Source organism: Phaeoacremonium minimum, assembly GCF_000392275.1.
Source record: "Phaeoacremonium minimum UCRPA7 unplaced genomic scaffold PA7_03_scaffold_601, whole genome shotgun sequence".
Taxonomy (NCBI): Eukaryota; Fungi; Ascomycota; class Sordariomycetes; order Togniniales; family Togniniaceae; genus Phaeoacremonium; species Phaeoacremonium minimum.
This window is the reverse complement of record NW_006921503.1, coordinates 218470-243878: the sequence shown is the minus strand read 5'-3', so window position 1 is coordinate 243878 and position 25409 is coordinate 218470. Positions and strand designations below refer to the sequence as shown.

At 48.4% G+C, this 25409-nt stretch overlaps 4 protein-coding genes across 4 annotated transcripts; 1 reads left to right on the top strand and 3 right to left on the bottom strand.

The window, feature by feature from the left end:
- Positions 1 to 3054: 3054 nt before the first annotated feature.
- Positions 3055 to 4065, bottom strand: UCRPA7_8651 (putative alfa-l-rhamnosidase protein; the record flags this gene model as incomplete). The annotated part of the gene is made up of 1 exon (XM_007921162.1): positions 3055 to 4065. The coding sequence occupies one exon, from the start codon at positions 4063 to 4065 to the stop codon at positions 3055 to 3057; it is 1011 nt and encodes a 336-aa protein (XP_007919353.1).
- Positions 4066 to 6818: 2753 nt separating this feature from the next.
- Positions 6819 to 8324, bottom strand: UCRPA7_8650 (putative maltose high-affinity maltose transporter (alpha-glucoside transporter) protein; the record flags this gene model as incomplete). The annotated part of the gene is made up of 1 exon (XM_007921161.1): positions 6819 to 8324. The coding sequence occupies one exon, from the start codon at positions 8322 to 8324 to the stop codon at positions 6819 to 6821; it is 1506 nt and encodes a 501-aa protein (XP_007919352.1).
- A 2724-nt stretch (positions 8325 to 11048) lies between these two features.
- On the bottom strand, positions 11049 to 12616 carry UCRPA7_8649 (putative pantothenate protein; the record flags this gene model as incomplete). Its single annotated transcript, XM_007921160.1, has 4 exons — positions 11049 to 11841; positions 11928 to 11951; positions 12078 to 12298; positions 12371 to 12616. 4 exons carry the CDS (start codon positions 12614 to 12616, stop codon positions 11049 to 11051), a joined length of 1284 nt encoding a protein of 427 aa, XP_007919351.1.
- A 7762-nt stretch (positions 12617 to 20378) lies between these two features.
- Positions 20379 to 21544, top strand: UCRPA7_8648 (putative voltage-gated potassium channel beta-2 subunit protein; the record flags this gene model as incomplete). Its single annotated transcript, XM_007921159.1, has 3 exons — positions 20379 to 20395; positions 20500 to 20912; positions 20961 to 21544. The coding sequence occupies 3 exons, from the start codon at positions 20379 to 20381 to the stop codon at positions 21542 to 21544; spliced, it is 1014 nt and encodes a 337-aa protein (XP_007919350.1).
- Between the last annotated feature and the right edge of the window lie 3865 nt (positions 21545 to 25409).

The following is a 25409-nucleotide window of genomic DNA, read 5'->3' as shown; positions in this document are numbered from 1 at the left end:
TGTGGTTGGAACTATTTCAAAGGCTATGATGCCCTGTTACCTTTCCAAATCATCAAGCGACGAGCAATCATGGCAAGTGGTGCAAACTATACCGTCGTCATGTCAGCCTTATTTGGAGCTACATATTTCTTGCCAGTCTACTTTCAAGCGGTCAAGGGTGTCAAAGCTATCACAAGCGGGGTGTACCTTCTTGCAATGATTCTTCCTCAGATGCTACTGGTCGTGATTGCTGGTGCTACTGGTAAGGTGTCTAGGTATACACCTGAGATGCGAATGCTAACGGTTAGATAGTGAATAGATTCGGCTATATCCCACCATTTGCCATAGTCTCAGGGGCTCTCACAGCTGTAGGAACAGGTTTATTCAGCTTACTCCAACCAAACACCTCAACAGGTGAGTGGGTTGGATTCATGGTTCTTACTGGGCTGGGTCGAGGCTTGGGTATAATGATGGTTAGTAACCTTGTGTCCACACCGAGCTTTGCTTACAATCTCAAGCCTATTATCGCGGTTCAGAACGCCGCACAAGGAGAGGAGATCTCTTCTGCCACTGCGTTCGTAGTTTGGGCCCAGTACATTGGACCTACGATCTTTCTATCATTATATAACGTTATTTTCGACACCAGTCTCCGTTCGCAGCTACGAAGTAAGGCTCCAAATGTCGATGCTCAGGCTGTTATCGCTGCTGGTGCCACACATTTTCGCCGCATCGTGAGCCCCGGGGATCTACCTGGAGTGCTCGTAGCATACTCAAACAGTATTGACCACGTGTTCTATCTCGCTGCTGCTCTCGCTGCAGTGGCTTCTCTTACAGCTTGGGGGATGAGCTGGAAGAAAATCAGTAAGAAGGATTCTGAATCTACTGAGCTCTCAGATACGACAACTGCGGAGAATTAAGTTTGATATTGGAGAAGCAGATTAGTTACCCAGATTAGGGACAAGGACACGTATCACGAGTTCAGCGCACTCTCCACCAGACATAGTGAAAAAGGGCAGCAGTGCCTACTGCTGACCAGCACCCAATCAAGATATCACATAGCACACACACAAGAAGAAGCCTCCAGGGCCTGAGAACGTACTGAGAATGAATGGGGTAGCCATTCTTGTATTGTAGTAGTAATAACTAAGTGAAGCGAACAAAGTGAAGTAAGTAATAGCAAAATAAGTCACCTGACTGCTGGCAGGGGTAAGACCTTGCTTCCCCAACTCAATAGACAAATAAATGATAGATGCCTGATGAATAATCATATCTGATCTTCCAGCTTGCAGCTGTTGAATGACCGAATCAAACTTTCACACTTCAAGGCTAAAAGATGATTGCGGTATCGCGCGATTGAGTCAAGTGATAAATTGGTAGAGAATGCACCTTGATACCTAACAAATTGACAACTTCAAACATTCATACACCACCTCAACTAAGAGAACTTGAGGTAGATGATTGAATGGAAGGATTGGATTTGTGTCAAAGCTTGGATTTTGAGTGTTTCATCTTAGGAGGCGAGGGATACTATAAACTAAATAAATCATCAAACTAGTGTCCTTAACTCTGATTGTATCTAAGTGAGCTGAACATCAGGCAAGTATGCAGTGGTAGTAATAAGAGCATATATTTGAACCATAGAATGTTAAAGATACTATCTTCGCAATCAATTGCTGTATAAAAGGTGTGATCGGTGTAGTGTAATAGCTTCAGGCAATAACAGCAGATTTGTTGGCACTGAAGCAGTTGGCTCTGACTCGTCTTGCTTATAGATCGGAGTTTCATCAATCGTCATGAGCAAATCGCCCTACTTAATAGTCGCCTCAAGACTGGCAACTCCTGAAGCAAAAACTTTGTAGGCTACAAGCACGGTGGCAATTTCATCAGGGACTGTCGTATGTTCCTCTCGCTATTCGGAGACCGGTTGTGGAGCCCACATAACACTGAGGCGTGCTAGTGATGGCAGCGGAAAGCGAGGCCATAACCCTTTCCTGCAAGATAGCGGATATCTCAAAGACATTAACCTCTCCTATTGAGATGGGTCAAAATTTGAGGTTGACAGCTACTTCGAGAGCATTTGAACTCACTTCGCATACCTTACCCATGATTCTGTAACATTATTCGCCCTAGGGCACCGATTGAGCCGGGCGTTGGGCTCTGCTACAATTGCACCAGAGCAGGTCAGCCCTATCGCCTTATTGCCTTGCACAGCTCGTTCGGGCGACATGGTATGTGCTGTCAGTGGATGCCCGTGGCGGCGATTCTCCGCCGATCGAGCAAACATTACATGGTTTCAGAAGAGGCATATTTAGACACTTTTTATCTGGATTGCTTCAACATCAAGGTAAAGTTAAGAGATTTCGTTATTGTATGACGAAAAAAAAGCTCGACAGAAACGTATGGTGACGAGGGACAGTATATGAGATGACAGGGCTAGACTTGTTACAGGAGAGGAATGCTAGGTGCAGAGTGCTGATCTTTCCGTGTAGACCGTGGGTCCCTTCACCACAGCCAATCACACTCCTCCTCCTCTGTTACCCAGCGTTGTATATGCTCATCCTTGCTTTCATGACGTATTTTGAATCCACATTTGCCGGTCCGGTTAGGGCTCAGCCGCGCTTGCAAAGGGTAACAGTGTAATTCTAGGAGTCTTCGAGGGCAGGATCAGCCAGCCAGAGGTCGAGAACATGATGTTGCTAGCTGCGTGATGCGATGTGTGTGTTTTTCCCAGCCTCGCAGGAGGAGAGAAGATGCTAATGCGTGGATCTGCAGCTAGAGAAAGTCTGAAGAGACTCGACCGGGGTCCTCTGGTCGGTTCATGCACTGGAATGTGGAAACTAACAACTCTCCTCTTCCCCATTTGGCGCCATCAACCACTAACCCTGGCAGTCATTCTGCAAAGGAGTCTTGAAGGCTCGGCCAGCCGACTTGCCGAAAATCTGTAGCACAACCTGATATACCCTGCGCCATCCACTAACTGAAGTCTTGAAGACTTCGCTCTCTGATCAGCTGAGAGAACTTAGGGTAGGTCTAAGAGGAGGCATCCGATCTCAACACATTATTTATTTTTGTGTCTTAGACAAAAGTATCCTCCTCCCACTCACCCACTGGGGGCAGCAAAGGTTTAGGTGGCCACTGTGTAGATTTGTTCCAGCGACTCTGGAAATGATGTCGTCCCGATCCGACAAATCTCCCCACCGATTCCGGAATTCGAGTCCTTTCGTGAGGGAGAATGACCTGAGCGCTACTGTTCGCGGGAACTGACAGGTCTAGCTCAAATTGGTCGTCACCCCGGATCGACCAACGGCACTCTAGCCGGCCATACGGCGTCTCATAGGTTGCTTCGGCCCAAGTAACGGTCCCACCAGGAATAGGGGCAACCCTAAATGTCTTCCATCCCGGCTCTAGAGGACTGACACCGGCCACGCATTCATGCAACCAGTTTATAACAGAGCCCAGGGCATAGTGGTTGAAGCTGGTCATCTCGCCCGGGTTGATCGACCCGTCGGGTAACATGCTGTCCCACCGTTCCCATACAGTGGTAGCTCCCATACTGATGGGATACATCCAAGAAGGGCGGTTCTTCTCCTGCAGCATGCGGTAAGCGATCTGATGGTGACCGCTTTTGGTGAGGGCGTGGGTGATGATGGGTGTGCCGGCAAATCCGGTGGAAACGCGGAACTTTGCGAAGCGGACCAGTTCCACCAGCCGTTCCGCTGCACGTGCAACCTGTTCGGGTGTCGCATGCAGATCGTAGACCAGTGCTAGACTGAGAGCAGTCTGGCTGTCGCCGACTAGAAAGCCTGACGGGGCAATGTACTTCTCTTGGAAGGTAGACTTCAGCTGCTGGAAATCCAGAGCATACCGGCGGGCGTCGTCCTCTTCTCCCAAGATTCTGCTAATCTCTGCTAAGACGGATGTGACATGAACGAGGTATGCGTCGGCCACCAGAGTGCCGTTCGTGCGGGCATTACCCGGTTCATCGGGAGGTGCAGTTGGGTCAAGCCAGTCACCGAGCTGCCAAAGTTGAGAATCCCAAAGGCGATCTGGTCCACGGCGTATTCCCCTGTCTACCCAAGCTACCATACTCGGATATTGCCGTCGAAGGATATTGACATCTCCATACGAACGATACAAGGCCCACGGGGTTAAAACCGTTACATCGTCCCACACCGCCTGCGGTGCCTGCGGCCACAAGTGCTCTATGACATTGGGCACGACGAAAGGGGGAATAGAATCGGCTCCTTCTTCAAGTTGTTCCGCCGCCAGGTCCCGTAGCCAATCTCCCAGCATGCCCGCAGTATTGTAGAGGAAGTTGGCTGAAGGACAAAAGACCTGAATATCACCGGTCCATCCTAGTCTCTCGTCTCTCTGTGGGCAATCCGTAGGTATGGAGAGAAAGTTGCCACGCATGCTCCACCAAGCATTCTGATGCAGTTTATTGATCATGGAATGCGAGCAGGAGAAGTGGCCAGTCCGGAGCATATCAGTGTGGATGACTAGGGCGGATAGGCTACTGGCCTTTACTAATGGATTTTCCAGGTCATCCGGTGACCACCCTTCGACCTGGACATAGCGGAATCCATGAAAAGTAAACTCTGGGGACCAACTTTCTATCAGTTCTCCTGACGATATCACCGTGTCCGCACATTTCGCAACGCGAAGGGGGCGAATGCCTAGTTCTCCGTCTTCGAGAACCTCAGCATGGGTGAAAGTGACCTCGTGTCCACAAGGCGTTTGTAGACCCCGAATGAGCAGTCGGCCCACAAGATTTTGGCCGAAGTCGACTATAGTCTTGCCTGACGGTGTAATAGTGATGTCGACAGGCTTGATTTCTTCTGTAACTCGAACTGGCGGTCCTTCAGGAGAGACCAAATCTGCATCAGGCATTGGTAATATGCGAGCAGGATGCCAACTCTGATCCTCCAGCTCCAATCGTTCGCTCCAGCCAGGAATCTCTTCTCGCGCGTCATATACCTCGCCGTCGTATATCTCGCTGCGGATGATAGCACTGGGTTGGCAGAGCCATGACTCATCTGACACCAATGTATATCCTTCATGATCCCGTGTTCCTATTTCCACTTGTGCCAGCACTCCGATATCGTTGCCATAGATACACCTCCTGCCACCGTGGAAGCCAAGCCGTGTGGCCCACCAACCCTCAGCAACTTCTACTGCGATGACGTTGGTTTGACCGGGTTTCAGCAACGGGGCGATATCAAAGACCTGATAGTTGAGGCGATGCTTATAGCTAGTCCAGCCGGGCGCCATGCACTCATCGCCGACTCGTTTTCCGTTGATGAATGCACGATATACTCCTAAACTAGTAATATACAAGCGAGATCGTTGTCGGACTGCGGCTTCACGCGGCGCCACGAATGTTCGTCGAAATCGCAACGGCCTCAGCGGGCCAGAAATGTCGCAGCTGAAAGGGCGGGCGCTGGTGATCGGGCGGGCGATCCAGTCCTTCCGTTCTAGCAATGCGCACTCGACTACCGTCCATGGCGACCACTCGGTCGGCTCCGAGCCCATGTTACCATAGGCCCGGACCCGAACGCGAACCTGGTCCCGCGATCGCAAAGGCGTGCTAGGCCAAGGCACCAAGAGCGAGGCGCTGCCGGTCACCTTGTACAGCTCGGGCACTACGACGGTAGACGCCGGCCGGATGATCTCGAGCTCATAACCTGTCTGCTCCCAGCCCTGCGGTGCGGGATCGTCAAGTATAAACCGCCATGACAACCGGGGAGAAGCCGTGCTGACCGCGAACCCGGTCGGATGCTGCTCGATAGTGGGGGCAGATAGAGTAGGTTGGACAGGCGACATGATGAAACCGGTAGAGTCAATCACTCCAAAGGCAAGCTGCTTGAGTGATGGAATGCTTCAAGTTTCGCCTAGTGTTCGTCGTCATTGAAAGGTATATGCTGCTCCTCGGGATCCTTTTCCCCGAACTCCATTACAGTTGGTACACAAGTGTTATGGCGTCTTTAAACGAAATCCGTGATTGGAAAGCTGCACGAGTAATGTGCCCATGCCAAGATCCATCCACGAGTGGATCTAGTGGGGGTTGTTTTCCGCGACTCCCACTGGGAAGTTCCTGCACAAGTACTCCTCCGCCAGGTAACAAACGTTAATTATTGAAGGATAAAGATACTTATTATCGAGAGTTATGATAATCATCAAGTTCTCAAATATTCTGTTTATTACCATAGGTTTGTTTACTTCTACAAAGGTAGTAAACCCTTGTTGAGGAGGTAGTGATATCCTTGCCGAACTAACAACTATTATCCTGGCCGAGGAGTAGACAATCTACGGTGTCCACATTACAGTCCATTCTTTCTCTAGCTACTCAGCGTTCTGTGGCACAGAACAATTAAGAGTGCGATCTCGCGGTCAATTTGTTCCCCCGAATGTCCTCGCTCGGTGTAATTGCCGCCAGTAACGTGGTGTTGTACGAGGCGATTCAACTTTACAGTATGTATATCAGAAACCAGCCATGTATTTACCACGTCCAGCAATGGAGCCAACGTGGCCCTCAACTGGGACGGAACCACACAGTCAATAATATGTCTTGGATCATAGGTAGTGGTTTCCAGCATTAGAACACAGACATTAGTCATTGGACCGCATGAAGTCTGGACAGTCACGATCCAGAGCACACGAATGCGTCTGTAACCTACGTAGATGGCAGATTGTATTTGCTGAAGGAAGTCAATGTATCAACCCAGATTACAGAACTGCTTCAATCGCACATTGTACGCCCTTACGCATGTGCTGGGAGACTAGAACACCGAAATGGTGTAGTGACCTCTGATAGTCTCTGTTTCCTCTTCCTGAGCTGTTCACACATGCTCGGCCTCTGCAGCTGCAGCCTTATGTTCTGTGCTGTAGGCCTCTGCTGCGCGCTGTTCCGCGACAGTGACGTATTTGCGGAACTGGCGAGCGGGGACGTGATTCATGAAGAGCTCATCTAGCTCCTCGTAGGTTCTCCTACGGGTCTCCGGAATGTGGTAGAAGCCCATGACAGCCCAGATAAGCATGAAGGCACCGAAAATGAAGCCAATTTTTGCTTTGAGGTTGCCATATCCAGGATTGAAGATGTATGGGCACACAAACGCCCACATAGTGTTCGTCGCATTGCTGAGCATCATTGAGAGAGCGAGCGATTTGCCTCGTAGGCTCGAGGTTGGCATTTCGCCAGCAATTGCATAAACTCCCGATCCGACGCCTACGTTGTAGAAGAAGTTGTACATGGTGTAGAAACCGACAGCAGCGGTCGTGGCGGCGACTGTGTTGATCGATCCCGCAATGCCCATACAGATGAGCAGCACGGCGAGCGCAGTGCAGCCGACAAGGAACATCGGTCGACGGCCGTAGAAGTCACTAACGAGGAAGGCGATGGTGGCCCCAGACATAGACAGAATCTGAGCTCCAATTTGCAAGAGGAAGGACTGGCGAGCCCCGATGCCCACATACTGGTACATAAGAGCTCCGTATGAGCCGACAAAGCCAAGACCGGACATCGGCTCAGCAAGGAAAGCCAGCATAGCAATCAGAGTTCGCCGAAGGTTGGTTCCACGGAAGCAGTCTATGTATGATCCCGTACTCTTCGACGTTTCCGACTCCTCCAAAGTCAGCTTGATGACCTCCAGATGGCCATCAGCATCAGATGGATCCTTGTAGAGGCGGCCGAGAACTTTCCGAGCAGCGGTCATCTTGCCCCTCCGGACTAAATACACCGGAGACTCGGGCATGAAGATCTGTCCAATGAAAGCAATACCGGCGAAACCCCACTGAGCACAAATCAGGGCTTTCCAGGACCATTCAGTATCCCACTGAGCGGTATAGTAAGACATGATCGCCGAGAGGAAGGGGCCGATGCACTGAGCCAAGTTGCAGAAGCCAATAGCGGACGCTCGGATCGCCAGTGGCGCAATATCAGCAACATACGTAGTACAGGCGTTTTGGAAAGCCCCAATGGCAACGAAGTTCATCATCTTGCCGCCAAAGAACATGGCTATGGAGGTGCTGCCGAACTCGACGCCTACTGATGCCAAGTTGATAACGCATGCGAAAAGGATGACAGGCTTGTATCCGATTATGTCGATGAAATAGGAGGCAAGAAGCGCCCCTACGATGCCGGTGGCATTGCCACCGCCATTAAGCGCAGACTGCCAGCTTGTCTCGATATAGTAGTCGCCGTCCAAGGGCTTCCCGAATGTTTTTTTAAAATAAGGAATACTGATGACAGAGCCAGATGCCTGCGCCTCGAAACCCCGCACGCCCAGGGTCCAGAGCATGACTCCAATCCAGAATAGAAGCCATGGATCCTTCCGGAGTGACTCCATATATCCTCGGTTGTGTTCCTGCTGCTGGATGGCGCGTCCATGGATCTCTTCAGGATTGTTTCCGATCGTGGGGTCATAGCCGTCCTGAGGCCTTTCGACCCGCAACTCTGTCTCTGGCTTATCCATGATCAAGCCCAGGGACAAGGAACGTGTTGACGGTGTGATTTTGCTCTTTGATGATCTTGTCTAGAGAGATCTAATCGAGCTTAGGGAACGTGCCTCTGGATTGTCAGAAGACGAGGGCAACGAGATGGGCCTGGAAAGAGTGATTCTAACATGTTAGGTGCCACCACGAGCCTTATAGGGGTGTCCCCAGACTCTACCGCGGGGAGAATCTGCGGGGACCCCATACCTTGCCTGTCGTAGGAAAGATCGTCCGAAAGGACTTTGAGCGTCGTCCCCGGAGACCAATCGCCCGAATTCCAGGGTCCCCCAACAATGATATTGGGTCTACAATGTACAATGTACATAACGACATAAGGTCCGTGCCATGGGAGTCGCCGTACGCGTACGTGCCCAGGCAAAGTGGCTGATAGTGGGAATTTGTGTTCTCCGTAAAGGCCACCAGGGAATCTCAATCCACCTCGCGAGTCAGGTCGCCTCCATCAGCTAACTCTACACTAGAGCTGCCGAGGTTTAACCCCCGGAGCCAGTCTATTTTAGGGTCTAGGCATACTTCGGCAATCAGGAACGGGGACGGTCTTGTTGGGTGCAGAGTGTACAAACCTCAGCCATACATGCAATAAAGGGCGATCAGATAATTCGCTTATGCTGCAACCACGTGAATGAATCTCGGGCTAAACCTCTAGCAGACTCCATCTGTTCCGAGGTTTTGCCGGTAGGAGGCACCTCTTCTGACGCATTTACAACGCAATTGGTCTGAGGTTAGGATGTGGCGCCAAAGGCCCCTCGCAACCAGGCCTATTATGGCAATCTACTTGAGAAGGGTACCTAGGGAGACTTCATTCACTGAAACTTCTTCATAGCCCGAAGCAGAGTTGCTCGGGAGTAATTGTCACAACACAGTCCAGACAACACTCGGATTGCGGGCTTATTGACGACCGAGAAGGCCTTTATCGAGTTGCGGGCCTCGATATCGGTCTTGTACGACCCGCGAATGCCGAGTCTGCCGTAAGAGGTAGAAGGGCAGATTTAGAAGCGCACCGGAGCTATGGGATGTTAACGAGGTGTCCTCAGCGCCGAGTTGATTTATTTCACGTATGCTACCTTGTTTTCCTACTTGCAGCAAACCGAAGTTTGAGTATTGTTCAGAGCTTCTCTCACCGCTGTAAATAGACCTCTAAGGCAACACTTATAGGTGTTGGGCCTCAGCCTCTTGATGAACCTCGATAGTCTAGGGTCAGACGCGATATATCTCGATTTCAGCGACCCGTTCTCGTCCGGAAGTCCTCGAAGTACTCTTATTACCAAGGGGAAGAAGACGATGTCAACGATCCCTAGATCATGTTGGGACGTCGCTTACTGGAAGGCTCAATCACGTACATGAGCTTGAGACATGACGGCTCGATGAACCGGATTCATCAGCCAAGGTATCTTACCGCGGCATGGGCTTTATATGGAAGGTCGAATCCGGCCTAGGTGGAATGCAACAGTTTGCTGCCACAAGCACATCGCACATGTAGTGGTTGCATGACGCACAGCCAGACTGCCATCCCTTCCTTCTCTCTTCAGAACGTCCCTGATCAGGTGCATCGTAGGGTCAAGTCGTCGAGTATGGAGGGTGCACCAATAGCTCACGTGACTACCCCTGACGTATCCCTGAGGTAAACCCTGGGCTCAATGCACAAGAAACCAACCACGAAGCGTTCTATTCCTATGTAAGAGCTAAAAGGCAAGACTTTCTTTGCTGGTTGCCAGTCCGGTTTACCAGATGCAGTCTCTATGAAAGGTTTCAATGGTCCTTAATTAATTGAATCGTAATCCTCGCCGAGAAGCAGGACAGTCCGGAGTACGGTGGAACAATGGCTGCAGACTTCCCAAGGTGAAGCAGCAAACTACTATGTTTTGAAGAGCTAGACTTTCAGAAGACAAATAATCTTAAAAAAATATATATACTATCTTTATATTAATTTGATTATATGTAAGGATGGTGAAGCTAAGTCACATGTGCAAGGTGAAGAACAGAGAGGGGGTTATTGATTTATTACCCCCAAGCTAGGTGTGTAGGTTCTAATACTACTGCTTGCTGATCGGTCTCCGACCGAACGGCGGTGAGGCATTTATATATACTATAGGAGGTCCGTGCTCCCTTTTGAGGCGTAGGCCTTTGGCTTCCAGCCACAGCCACAGCAAGGAGGCGATATCCTTACATTATAATAAAGCCTCTAATAAAAACTTGATCTTTATTCTACTATTAATAAATACTCTTAATGATAAAACAACTATACCCTTTATAAATTATAAGAAAAAGAATATATTAAATCTATTTAAGTTAGATAATAAGATATTTATATAATAATAAGGTGTCATATAGACCCAACGTTGACTAATTTAATATACTAGCGTAAATAGATCGGAAGCAACTCCTTCTATCCTTAAAATATTCTAGTACTTTATTAACCTAATATAACTGTAAGAAATTTATAACTTTTCATCAAGTAAATTATTGGCATTTAAGATAAGTTTTGTTTTAAATCATATTGCTCTTCCTAATGATTTTATTCCGTGATAAGCAACAGTGAATCTTCTCTATATATTCAAAGCCTACCCCTGAGGCCATCTCCTCCAGCAGAACAAGATGACAACCGTCAATACAATTTCAATCGAGAAGAACATTGCCGCGATTTGATATCCAATCTTGAAATGGGGTGCTTCACCGGTGTTGTACACAAGCAACGGCACCCAAGCGGAGAAAGTGAATGCCATTGTCTCCACGACTCCGATGATGATGGCCCGATGTTCCGCATTGTGTCCACAGATCTCGTTAATCCAAGTGATGATAAGAGCACCAGCACCGGTTTCGCAAAACGTCAGTAACCATCCTGCCATCATCGCACTGATATTCCCTGACGGCCAGATAGACAAAATGATTGTTCCAATCAGTGCCACTAGACAAGCAACAATGATGAGCGGCCACCGGCTTTGAACCGCGTCGGATACCCATGCATAGGTGAGCGTGCATACGATCTGGAGTCCGTATCCGGCAGTTGGAATAATGTTGACCTCCTCGGTTGAATACAGATGCGTCGACTTGAGCCAGAGATTGAAGTAGCTGTAGATCTTGATAGCGCAAACGTGTGCAATAAAGATGGAACTGAATAGCCAGATCGGCCAGTTGGCAAGGATGTCGCGAATTGTACCCCAAGTTAATCGCTTGAGTGGAGCACGGCCGACCTTTTCCATTCGAGAGACAGCAATCTCCCTATCGCGGGGCTTCAACCAACGGGCCTTGGAAGATGTCGGTGCATCCGGAATGGCCCAATAGCCGTATACAGCAATGGGAATCCCAATGATACCATCGAAAATGAACAGCCAGCGCCAAGCCGCGAGACCAGCCCTGCCATTCATCCCAGAGTAAAGGCCAGCTTGGAGATATCTATTCTGTCAGACTTGGACTACTTCCTGACAGCCAGAGAAACTTACCCTGAAAACATTTGGGCCGCGCTACTAGATGCCTGAAAGATACAAGCACGTTTTCCCAATTCCATAGGCGTATACCAGTTTCCCAACAAGGTCATTATACCGGGATAGGCACTTGCCTCAAGCAGGCCGCTGAAGAAGCGCAACACATACATAGTAGTGACGCTCTTAGAGCCAGCCATGCCCATGACAATGAAGCCCCATGAAAGCTCAAGAGTAGGAAGCCAGATGGAAGGGCGGATTTTTGTCAACATGTACTGGGAAGGGAGCTGGCCGAGAATGTAGCCGATATTCCAATAGGTAGTCAGGTAATTGAGATCGTTGCCAGTCATCGAAAGATCTTCCTTCATGCCAGACACGTAGGCATTAGACACCTAAAGGGTCATGTTAGCCAAGTTCCTGCCTGTTCAAAGACGCATTGAAGGTCACAGCGGGTCAATACTGACATTTGTTTGATCCAAGTACTTGACAAAGTACGCAATACAACAATAACTCAGGATCCACCAATCAATCTTTGCGATAAATCTCCTCTCTTCCGGTGTCTTATCCAAGGAATCCCAGATGACAGCCAAGATACGCTTGCTTAACGGCCGGCGTGGGCTGCTCCGAGAGTCATCCTCACCGGAGCTCAGGTTGACCGATGCCGTGTCTTTCTCCGCAGAAGCGGGTCTGTCAGGGTTTGTCTGCTCCATTGTTTTTGAGCTGCAGGTGGGAGTTCAGCAAGAAATCATAGCCCCATCGGCATTCGCTGTGAGAATATCAAGTCCTGCCACGACTCACGCGAGCGTCTCCAAAGCTATAAATAAGAAGTTCTACTCTTCAATAGACGAGTTGATCATCAAAATCTTGTTGGAAAGATAATGGTGAAATTGTGGGAGCTGATGTCGTCAATTCGTTTCTCTGGGGCTTTTGCGGACTATCCCGACAACCGGTGATAAAGAAGGCTCGATAAGCTGGTCCTGGCGAGTCATTTCATTCCTATCAGGAAGCCGTTGGGTCAGGGACCGGGTGGATGCCGCAGATTTTGTCGGGGAGAGCCCGACTCAAGGAAACTAAGCGTGGCCCGACTGACTAAGTTCGTTCTAGCACAATTATGGGTCGCCATCGACCGACTTCAAAAATAATAGCAAAACTGGCGTAATCATCACCGGATGAGCTGGAGAATAGAAGGCAAAGGTTCAATCATTCTAGCGAAAAGAGGACAGGGGTCTCAATTGCCACTATTATCCAAACTTGACAGAACCGAGATACGTCTAGTGACGTCCTTAACAACTCAATTTACTTCAAGACGCAATGGTCTCCGAATCTGAGGCCCGTTCGATTTATGCGTCGGCAATTCACTTCGACGGACTGAATATCTGTAACTGGTCCCGTCCCATTTTCGAGGCGTGGAATGCTGGTGGTATTACTGGTGTGTCTTGCACCTGTGGTCTATGGGAAAACTTCCGCGACAGTATTCTAAATGTTGTTCAATGGAAGGAGTGGTTTGAGGAACATAGCGACTTGATTGTTCAAGCGCAGACAGTCGCTGATATTCGCAATGCCAAAGCATCTGGCAAGACGGCCGTGCTCCTGAGTTGGCAGAACACCGCAGGCATCGAGGACCGCTTGGAATATCTGCGTGTATTCCGCGACCTTGGTGTGCGTAAGATGCAATTAACGTACAACACCCAGAATTACAGTGGTGCAGGATATACAGAGCTCCGTGATAGCGGACTCACTGGCTTTGGACGCGAAGTTGTAACGGAGATGGCGAAGCTTGGCATTGTATGCGATCTATCACATGTTGGGCCACAGACTACAGCCGACGTTATCGAATTTGCCCCTGCCGGCAAACCGCCTTGCTTCTCTCATGTGTTGCCAGGAGGGATGAATGATCACCCACGCAATAAGTCGGATGATCTAATCCGGGCACTTGGAGCCAAGGGAGGTTTCGTTGGCTTATCGCAATTTGGACCGCATATGGCGCGTGGCAACGACAGTACACTTGACGATTACGTTGATGCCTTGGACTATGTTATTGGCTTGATTGGGGAGGATCTCGTGGGAATCGGATCCGATGCAAGCGAAGGACATGGACGACCAAGTGATTTTATGGCTTGGTGCAACAAGGATAAAGGTTATGCAAGACAACTTACACCATGGGGTAGCCAAAAGGTAGTCAAGCCTTTGGGTCCTTTGGCTGAGCGGGCAGAGCTAGCTGTAGCTATGGCACGCAAGGGTTGGAGTGAGGAGAAAATGCGGAAAGTGTTGGGTGAGAACTGGCTACGGTACCTAGAGAAGATCTTTGGCGCTTAATCTAACCTGATATGATCATTATGTTGAACTTCAACATCTTCGTACACTAGGTGACCGAAAGATCTAACGATATCAGGTCGATTTGGAAATGATTCCATTGAGTGACCTTGAAATACAAGAGTACACATTGATGACGCATATCACTGTATTGTATTGCCCTTGATGCCCCTGGTAAAAATTTCAAGCAGTGCCCTCATTATACCAAGGGACGATTCGAGAGAGTAGAGTACTTTTATGATTTTAAACAAGACAATGACTGACTGCAGCTGGCAAGAGATGACAATTTCAGTGACCGCTTCAATGCCGATGAGTGAATCTTATTGTTTATTTCACGACCTCACCATTTCTGTTCCGGCGAAATACATTAGCAGAACCGTGCCTTTGGTCATGAGTGAGTTACATGACCTGTCTAAATCTAAATGATTAACCTGATGATGAAGCCTGCTATATCTTTTTAAAGCAACTTTCTCTCGGCGATACTGGAAACGTCTTGACTGTGGTATACAAACCCCAAATCTGCAAGTGATTTCACTTCATGTTTCCTCTCTCCTAGCTTTCTGGATGCAATCTTGATTAAAGGGAATCGTTCCCTCACCCAAGCTGCTTCTGCATCCCAATACGGTGGCGGCTTTCCAACTCCATCATTCTCAAGGTCTACCCTCTTTATGGCAGTCATACTCCTGCTATACAGTCTGTTGATGTAATTCACGTCTTTAGGGAAGGCCAGGTTGTGAACGCTCTTGTCAGCTGCTCCATCTTTGTATGTTTCGCTTTCCCACTCCCGCATTTCGTGATTTGACGGCAGACTTAGGCGATCTGCCCATATGCGTGCTACCCATGCGCTTTGCGCTTCAGCAACTGGAAATGGAACAACACGTTGAGGTATTCCTGCAAACGCTAGAGTTGGATCATCCATGTATAGGACATGTTCGTAAAGACGTCGAACATGTGATCCATTCGTAGTGACGGGCGATGCAAGCCCTTTGAGAAAAGGGTACGTATAGAAGTACCCCGTACAGAAGACTATCCCGTCGACGTCTGTCTCAATGGATCCATCCGCGAATACCAAGGTTCGTCCTTTCGTATCGACTCTCAAAATCTCTGGGGCTATCTTCATATTTAGATTTGCTTCGCTGGGTGTATTGGGTGTCGATTTTTCTGACACAATGACTGGTCTTTTGCAGACCGTCGATAGTTGCGAACTCAAGTCTATGCCCGATGCTGAATTGCCAACCACCACGACTTTCTATTGCCAGAATTAGCGAGCCATTATTACGAGGCAAATCTTATCTCACCTTATCCTTATATTGCAAAGGGTTCCTATAGAACTTGGAATGTGAAACTGATCTAGGGTATGCCTTGTTGAAGTCTGAAAGACCCGGGATATCAGGGATGAATGGGTCATTGTAATGACCACTCGCTACAAGAACAGCATCGAAAAAGCTCTTCTTTCTAGTATTTGATATTAAATCAAGTGATTCAACCTCCCATTGCTTCTTCGTACCGTTTTGTATCTTAGTGACGCCAAGGATCTGCGTTGAAAGCGATAGTACTGGTTTCAAACTTCCTGCGTACGTTTCAAGATACTCCTTGACGATGTTGTGAGCGGGAAACAACGATGTGCCTTGAGGGAACTTTTGATCTGAATAATTCATCAAGGTATGCGGAATATTGGTTTCCAGAAACTCATACAGAGGGGAGACAAATTTTGGAACATTGCAGTCGTCTAGATAAACCGCGGTGTCTGGGTGGTGTGATGGCTCTGTCCTCGGGATTGTGAAATTGTTGTCCACGACATTCAAGGGACTGTAAGTCCAGATACCTCCTATTGTGTCCCTCTGTTCAAAAATTTCAACTTTGGAGAACTTGTTTTCAGCTAATAGATACCTGTAGTAGAGTAAGCACGCAATATTAGTGCAATTTAGCATAGCACTTACTTCGCTGCAGCTAGACCGCAGGGACCGGCTCCGATGACAGCGACCGACTCGATATCCAACGCCTCATTCGTATACATGGGTGACATTGTGAAGGGACCTGATCAGTTCGACCAAATTGGTCAGAATGGCGACAGAGTTACTTAAATGACGAGCGGCCAAATCAAGTGAAATGCATTGGTGTCGTCGTAGCAATCGTGATATAGCCTGAGACAATGGGAGCTATCGGACGCTTACCTCACATACATCCAAACTATCAAGATGATATATGCCCATGTTTAGTCAGATCACGAATGACTGTCGATGGCGAATCGCACCGACGCCGACAGACTGTGTCGGGCTTGTCCGACAATTAGCAAGGGATGAGTGGGTCATTTGGGAGGGGCTAGCAGAATCTAGATGTGCTGAAGCGAGCACGACTCAGCACGAGTCGTTGATACTCCGGTGGAAAAGTGGACTTGATTTCGCCAGTGTGCAAGCGACAATCTCGGTAGGCATTGACCGCTTTGTCTCGACGTCGCAATCTAGCGGGATTCTGCCGTGATAATGATATCAAAGCCTACACGCTGATTACGAATGTCAGCCGCGACCATTGTCGCATTGAACCGCACAGGATGCGATGATACAATAGAAAGATGGATGAGATGCCAGATACGCAGCCCCCTCAACGAACGCGGTCCAACATCAACCGCGGCCGTAGCCGCCGCGTATCTCTGTTGAGGTCCATGTCGACAACTCCGACAGCCCATCCATCGGATATATCCCAAGATAGCGATGGCACCCCAAACAGTAACACTCTTGGCCGGAAGTCAGTCGCCCAATCTCGCGATATCCCAGCCTGTGACAGATGTAGAAGTTTCAAGAAGAAATGCAGCCGTACTTTCCCCGTATGTACTTTATGTGCAAACGCAGGTCACAAATGCTCTTTCTCCACGCCAGCAACCTCAAGCGCAGCCACGGCACATCATCTTCGAGCGAGAGTTGACTGGCTCACCCGTTATATAAACAAGAATCTCCCTGTTGGTATGTCGGGCGTTGAAGGTATCGACACGGGATCTGATTTGGATGCACTGCTCGGAAGCATTGAAACCAGTTCGCCAACGCCGGCAGCTGGCATTACCCCTGGTAGTTCCACTATCGACAATCAAGAAGCTTTTCAGACGCCGGGTCCTTCTGCTTCAATAATATTCAACCAACAGAGTCTTGCAGTCAACCAGGACGGAGAGAGCTTGGCAGCAAGTAGCCATGAGCCTTCGAGACTGCAGGTCACAGGGCAGCTTCCACTTTCAAAGCCCAATTCGACTCAACGAACTAGTCTTAACCCTCAATCGCTTCCAAGGGATGCTATTGCCCGGAGATTTGTCGATGCTTACTTCCGGAATACCAATCGTGCGTATCCATTTGTTGACCGGATCAAAATACTTCGAGGGCTTGAATCAATGAGAGGCGTTCCAGGAAGTCGAAGTGATGCCAGCTCCACTCTGCTTTATCTCATCATGGCAATTGGCTGCACGACTCTTCAGCGTGCAGGCCAAATCCCAAATGATACGACATCAAAGTTTGATATTGCATACGCAGCCATCATACAAGAATGTATCATTCGAGAAGACACCGAGTCCATCCAGATACTCTTGTTGCTTGCTCTGTATTCGCTCTTTGATCCAAACGGCGCATCAGCATGGTCGATCATTGGCATTGTGTCGCGGAAGGCTCTACTGCTCGGGTTGAGCCGAAAGATATCAGAAGAAAAGTCTCTCTCTGCAGCCGATATTGAACTCCGACACCGTCTATTTTGGAGTATATATGTCTTCGATAGGATGATGGCCGTCTCTCTTGGCTATTCGGTTGCACTTGTTGATGACAATGTGGATGTCTCTCTCCCTAGCCTGACAATCGAGGAGTTTGCATCAACAGAGAAGCCGTATTTTGCATCCATTCTTCAGACCAATCGTCACGTCATACAGTTGCGACAACTGGAGGATCGTATTCTTCGAGAAATCCACCTCAGAAGAAACTCGGACATTGCAGCTATATCTCGTACCGACCGACGAGCCATTCAACAAGATATCAGATCCAATATTGAGGGCTGGTATAGCACTGGATGCCTTGTGTCATCTCTCGAAGCAGATAACCTCCCAATTCACAATTCAGTGACATGGCAGAGTGCCAGATACTACCATCTACTCATTCTTCTGTACTATCCTTGCCAATTTAACTCTTTCATACCGATTTCCGGAACGGAATTACTTCGGTTTGCACAAAAGCACCTTCAGTCGACTTCGGCGCTCTTTCAGCAACGGCAACTGCCTTTGAATCAAGTAACACTCTGTCGGATGTTTCCGGTAGGATTGGTACTCTTGCATAGCTTTGCAGCCTCCGCTCTTAGCGGAACACCCTTCTCAGCTCGAGAGGAGGTGGCTGTGGTAATCAATATCCTAGAAGCATTCTCTGAAGGTTGGATTCAAGCACATCGAGCAGCCCATATATTCCGTCAGTTTATGGCCATCATTGCTGGTGTTTCTGGTGACGGTCCTCTGCACCTTTCGGCACAATTGTACGGAAGTTTTGAAACTGGAATGTCGAAAGACCTATACAGAGAACTATTACGACCAATCATAAACGGGTTTCTATCTATCATGCAGGAGGTCCTTGGGGCTACCACATGCTATTGCTTCTACGAGATGCCTGACGAGAGGGATCTCGTTGATGCATCAGCCAGTTCTCGATGCCCGCCTGGAGATGCTGCATCATTGGCACCAGCGAGGAGCACTGCTAGCTTTCCTACCATATCTGATGCAGATGCCTCATCGATGAATTACGACTGGGGCTCTGGGGAGTTTACTTTCATCTGATAGCTGCATACCCATCGAAATTACAAACGAGTCATTCGGTATTGTCTTGACTGAGACACTTATCAGCTACTCCCGCTATTGGCCTGAGTTATCATATTCGCCACTGGCTATCGAGCAAAGGAGCGAGCTGACTTCCAGTATCAAATCCAGCCACTGCGGAATTTGCTTGTCAGGAAACATTGATTTAAATTCCCTTGACGTAACCTAAAGCGTCAACGTATATCCGGATCGATAAAGCATGGCCGGGCCATCTCCATTTTATGTGGGGATGGAAAAATCGAAGCCACGCTCAAGTCGTTCGTTGTGATCACGTTGGTAAGTCACTTTCCATCTAGCAGTTCATTTCGTAGCTAACAATCATCAAGCGTAGATACCTCGTTGCCGTCTGGTTGTCGCCGCGAGGAGATAATCGCTGCTATCATGACTTCCCTTCTAGCTGCAACCATACTCCTGCAACTCTGGCAGATCTGGATTGCACACTTGAAGCCATCCATTTGGTTTCAACGAATTGATACATTCCGTGATGTGGAAGATCAGTCGCGCCCGGTGGAATATCTCAGCGGGTGAGGTCGAATTCACCGAAAGTTGCCATGAGAAAGTTATCTCCGACGTCCTGTATATCAGACTGTACGCACCATCAGCCTAGTTGAGTGGCTTGGAGTCAGTCAAACAACTCTTCCACAAGAGGCAATGAATGAATTCAAATACGAAAGATGACCAAACCCCTAAGCAGTCAATCCGGTCATTGCAGCCCCCGTGTCGTGATATGCCAATGCAGTCGATGCCATCAGGGTGCCGCTTGAAAATAGATGTGCTATATGCTCAGTCCCAGCAGAGTGCCAATCATTAACTCCGAATCTTCACTTGTACAAGAAATTGATGACAAATGCTCGTGTGGGGGGTTGCTACCCCATTGGAGTAGTCAAGCATGCTTAATCTGGCAAGCATTACGCGATTGAATGCTGTGAAGCAGTATCCTGTAATCGCACACGTGTCAAAGGCCTTTACCTAGGCCTTTCAATGCTCTGAAGCGGTATATCTGTGTGTTTCTTTGCCTGATTCGGCATCTCTCCTTGATCGACATGCGTCTCCGTCATGACTTTATGTTTCAGGGGAACGGGTCGGACTTAGCTGTTGCGTCATGGACTTTAGGGCTTCAGCTTCCTCGGGAGGGGGGATAAGGCGGGAACTAAGATGAGCTTATCGCGAGCTTTATTAGGCTCTTTGCTGTTTGCCCCCTCCATTTATAACAAGCTCCCCGCTTCTAGTGGTGCCAATTTGAATTTGATCTCGCACCATTCATTGTGACAATCTTTCACCTTTGGATCTTCCAGTGTAGAATCTCCATTGACCATATCCACGTCTTCAACATGCCTGTCGAGTCCAAGTACAAAGCCAATGGAATGATTTTCCGCCATCTGGGGCCTACCGGCCTGTAATTCATAGCTCCATCGTCTGTCTTCGGGTGATAGCTACTGACAATTGATCCAGGAAGGTCTCGATCTTCTCGCTCGGAGGCTGGCTCACTTATGGCGGTACACAGAAGGGCAACATTGTCAAGGAGTGTATGCAAACAGCCTGGGATCATGGTATCAATTTCTTTGATACAGCAGAGACGTATTCAAAGGGAGAAAGCGAGATTGAAATGGGCCAAGCATTACAGGAGCTTGCGTGGCCGCGAGACGAATATGTGCTCTCCACCAAGATTTTCTTCGGCACCGGTCGAGAGGAACCAAACACACGTGGATTGAGCAGGAAGCATGTCGTAGAAGGACTAAAGAGCAGCTTGAAACGTCTTCAACAGCCATACGTTGACATTGTCTTCGCTCATCGACCTGATCGCGGAACGCCCATGCGCGAAATTGTCGAAGGGTTTACTCAAGTCATTCGGAACTTGAATCTAGGTAGGTGCGTGACTTCCGTGGCCTGATCCATGACTAACATTATCCCAGCATACTATTGGGGCACGTCTGAATGGTCAGCCTTGGAGATCATGGAAGCTACCCAAATAGCTGAGCGATATAATCTCATTGCGCCAGTGGTTGAGCAACCAGAATACAATGCTTTCCGCCGTGAACGCTTCGAGGTTGAATACGCACCACTGTACCAACAGTTCCAGTATGGTACCACCATTTGGTCGCCATTGGCATCGGGTGTACTTACGGGCAAGTACAACGATGGCATCCCGGAGGATTCTCGATTTGCGAACAATGCAGACTTTTTCAAAAATACGATCGGTGCTCTGAGCGAATCTGATGGAAAGGCCAAGATTGAAAAGGTCAAGAAGTTGACCACGATCGCTGAGAGATTGGGTGGAACCACAGCTCAGTTGGCTCTTGCGTGGGCTGCGAAGAACGAGAATGTTAGCACTGTAATCCTCGGTGCAAGTAAGCCTCAGCAGATTGTAGACAACTGCAAGGCACTAGAGTTGATCCAGAAGCTCACGCCGGACATAATGGAGGAAATTGAAAAGGTATTAGAGAATAAACCGACGCCAAGAGCTACATTTGGCAGGGAGCGACCTGGGTGGGTTTAGAAGTGTTCTACTGCACAGTTAACTGGTGGAATGGTAGGAGATCATGCGGCGTGGGGGTAGTGTCAGCACTCAAATAGAGCTTCATTCCTCGACTTTCAGGCATTTTAGGGCCTTCCCTTGCTATTGCGTGAGACGGTCAAGTTCGCACTGCAGTTGCGGTGCGATTCAACGGCATTCTTAACAAGGGGGAGACGGAACAACAGGCAAACACAAGAACCACCAGTAGATTCTTTCCAACAGCTCATTAGAGATTCGTTGCGACGGTTGATCATTGAAGTGTTAGACATCGAAGCCCAGATCTTCGCGATCCATTGAACTTCGTCTAGTGATTTTCTTCTCTTCATTAGGTTAAGTAGATCTCACGGAGCATGGCTCTGACCAGAAGAGGTCAATTCGATGGCTAGCTTCTGGACGATGAACAGTCTTGTGATGCAAGGAGTAGATGTTGCTTTTGATGTGGAGATACCAGTGGACAACCAAATTACAGAAACAGGAAATAAACAAGTAGCAAGTAGTGCAGGCATAAGGGGCTATCTCGCTCTATCTGCAAATTACATAGTTCAATCCAGCGCTGTCTATCATGATACAGGGGCATCTGCATCCAAAGCAAATAATCAATTGTCAACTCTTCAGGGCAGGGGGCTTTGTTTTGGTATTCGACTCTGGCGCGTTGAAACTCCCCCCAGTCACTCCTTCGCTATGATTTACCTTGCAATCTTTTGTATATATATATATATTTCTTGGATATAGATCGTATAGCAAAGTCCATATATACATAACTCTATTTCAATCGTTGCCTTTATATCCAACACTTCGAGTAAGCTTTCAGTAACATCCTTAAAAGCCTTACCAGCGAATCGTTATGCGCCACCACAAGAAGGACCACCAGGTCTCACGATGTAGGTTCAGATATACCGGCAGACCGATTGGCAGGAAAATCATTGCATTTACAATCGTTCAACTGCCATAGGGCCGGGATTTATGCATTGAGGGGAAGCCCCGGGAGCTACTTTGGAGATGAGAGTCCATCAACGTAGACCTGATGCGGCAAAAGGCGATGCGTTTAGCCGCGTCTACCCCAGAAAGTTATTGATGTACCGGCACCAGTAATTTGGTCCTGGATCTTAAAATAGTAGGGCATTAACAGAAAACGCCCAATGATCGTGCTGATAATTGTCTTGAGAATCTATGGCTTGTCAGTCCTAATCTTGCAAGCGTGAGATTATAAAACGGGAGGAAAGGACCCGATGCTACGAAGAATATCTTCACGTTGTTCTTTTCGGTCCTTTGCTTCACCTCAAAACAACAGCGAATGATCTGCACACACCTTCGTTCCTGATATCAATTACAAGACCGCAGCAATGAAGACATATCTACTAGCTGGCGTCATGAGCCTTATAAGTACTGTACAATGTCAGAAAATGCTGGAATGGCCTGAGTCTACAAGTGGTGTCACTTACAAGCTCGCCATTCCTGATGCCTCAGCTGCCCCTTTTGACATTGTCCTGTCAATTATCGCTCCAAAGAGTGCCGGCTGGGTAGGTTTTGCTTCTGGTGGTTGTATGCTCCGAAGTCCACTCTTGATTGCTTGGCCAAATGGTGACGGGGCTGTCGTGTCTAGTCGCTGGGCTAGGTCAGTATCTTCTTCTCGGCAGTGTCATGCCAAAACAGCTAAAAGGTATTTATAGTGCGTACCATGCTCCAACACCATACAACGGCACAGTCACGAAAGTCTATTCAAGCTCGTCTGTTAATGCTACTCACTGGACTGCCAATCTACTTTGCTCTGGGTGCAGCAAATGGGATGGTGGATCAATTGATCCTAATGGAAATGCAACCTTCGGCTGGGGAGTTAGTAGTCATGCTGTTGAGACGCCATCTAGCAGCTCTAGTCCTATCAGATTCCATGATATTGGCAAGGATCACTTCGAGTTGGATATGAGTAAAGCGCGTCTTTCAAAGACAGATTTCGACTCACTAGTGAAATCTATGGGAGGATGAGTAACGGTACATTACAATTGGCGCCGTCTGGAAGTCTGATTCTTGACACAATCCATGTCATAGTACTTGTATCATCGCCGAGTTAAATACCTTTCCTAATAGTACCTGGATCATCGTGTTGAATGTTCTATTTTTTTGCGTGGCCTGTTTGTGTCGCATTGAAGGGTGTATGGTACACTTATTCATTAATTATGCACTGATGATCCAATAAGATAACCTAAAAAGCATTAGAATATAGTAGGGTGCTCGTCAGTGTGGCCATCAGCCATACAAGTGCAAGGGTTAGTGATATCTTTACGATTGAGTGTAGCACAAGTGCTTCAGCCCCGGAGCCAAGCTATCGAATCAGCTTCAAAGTTGAACTCTGACCCAATATCGGTAACACCTGTTGGTGGTCCGAATACGGACCGAGTTTTCCAATCATGTCCATCCAATTGCTCTTGACAGACAAAAATAACGCTTTGGGCGGGGAGGATGGCAACTTCTGGAACGAGAAGATGAGGAGAAGATCGGTGTTCCCGTGGTCGAAGTATCTGTAAGCCCAGTCATCCTTGGCTTCGTCACGGAACATGACTCGAGTTAGATCCGTCAAAATGTTCGTATTGTCTAATACCTCGCTTGTAGTGTCCGGCATGGCTGCATATTTTGGCTTTGTTATCTTTCGATGGCTTCAAGTTCGGCTGTTGTTTAGAGGTCTGGTATGATTTCAGCCACGGCATGCAAAACCGGCGGTTCTAATTGATGACAGCCTCAACCACCGGGCGATAGTTTTTTATGGGGACATCTCAGGGTGTTCCAAGAGGCCATCGCTCTCTTCCCGCCACTAACACACCCGCAGAACTTTATACATATCTAGCTCAGCGATATGAACTCCCTGGGATCTTCTATATCGAAGCATGGCCAATACTTGAACCTCAAATCATCATCACCGATCCTGATGCCGCAGCACAAGTCCTCACGGTACTCCCTTATCCGAAACACCAAAGATTTGAGATTTTCCTGCGACCTTTTACAGGCCCAAACAATATAGCTGCTTCTAATGGCGAACGATGGAAGTTCAACCACCGGATGGTTAGCTCTGGGTTCACACAGACATACATCAAGCAGATGATCGGCATGATCGCAGGCGAGGCGAAAGTCTTTCACGACAGGCTACACGACCTTGCAAAGACTGGAGATCCCTCTGTCTTGAAGAGGAGGCAGCAAAAACCGTATTCGACGTGATTGGTAGAATTGTCTTTGGCTTCGGCTTCTCCTTGAAAGCTCAGAAATCCGATTCGCCTCTTCTCGACGACTTGCGGGCTTCGATTGACCCTGCAACGGCAGTCCTTGCAACATGAAACCCAGTGGCTCGTCTTGCAGTTTGGAAAAGGTTGCGTGATGTGAAGGGACGTGTTCATGACGCCCTGGCAACTGGAATGCGGGAGCGCTATCGAGTCATGAAAGATGAGAAGGAGCTTCCGACTAGGCGACAAGCTAGTAGTATTTTTGACCGCATCATCCTTGACAGAATCCAAGGCGACTCGAGGCCGGGTTTGGAAGATGTGTTCATCGAAACAGCAGCTACCAAGTAATGCCGCTCATGGAATCAATTTTGACGTTGCTAATCGCTCTCGCAGCCTGAAGGCTCTTCTTCTCGGCGGACACGGTACTACGACAGACACGTTCACTTTCGCCATCATGTTTCTCAGCATTTACCCTGATATCATGAACAAACTGCGCGAAGAGCATGACGCACACTTCAGCCCGGACATTTACGCCACTATCAAGGAGCTTGTCACCAGCCCTTCCAAGACGAATGAGCTTTCATACACAAGTGCAGTCATCAAGGAGACACTTCGTTTCTATCCTGTTGGGTTCACGA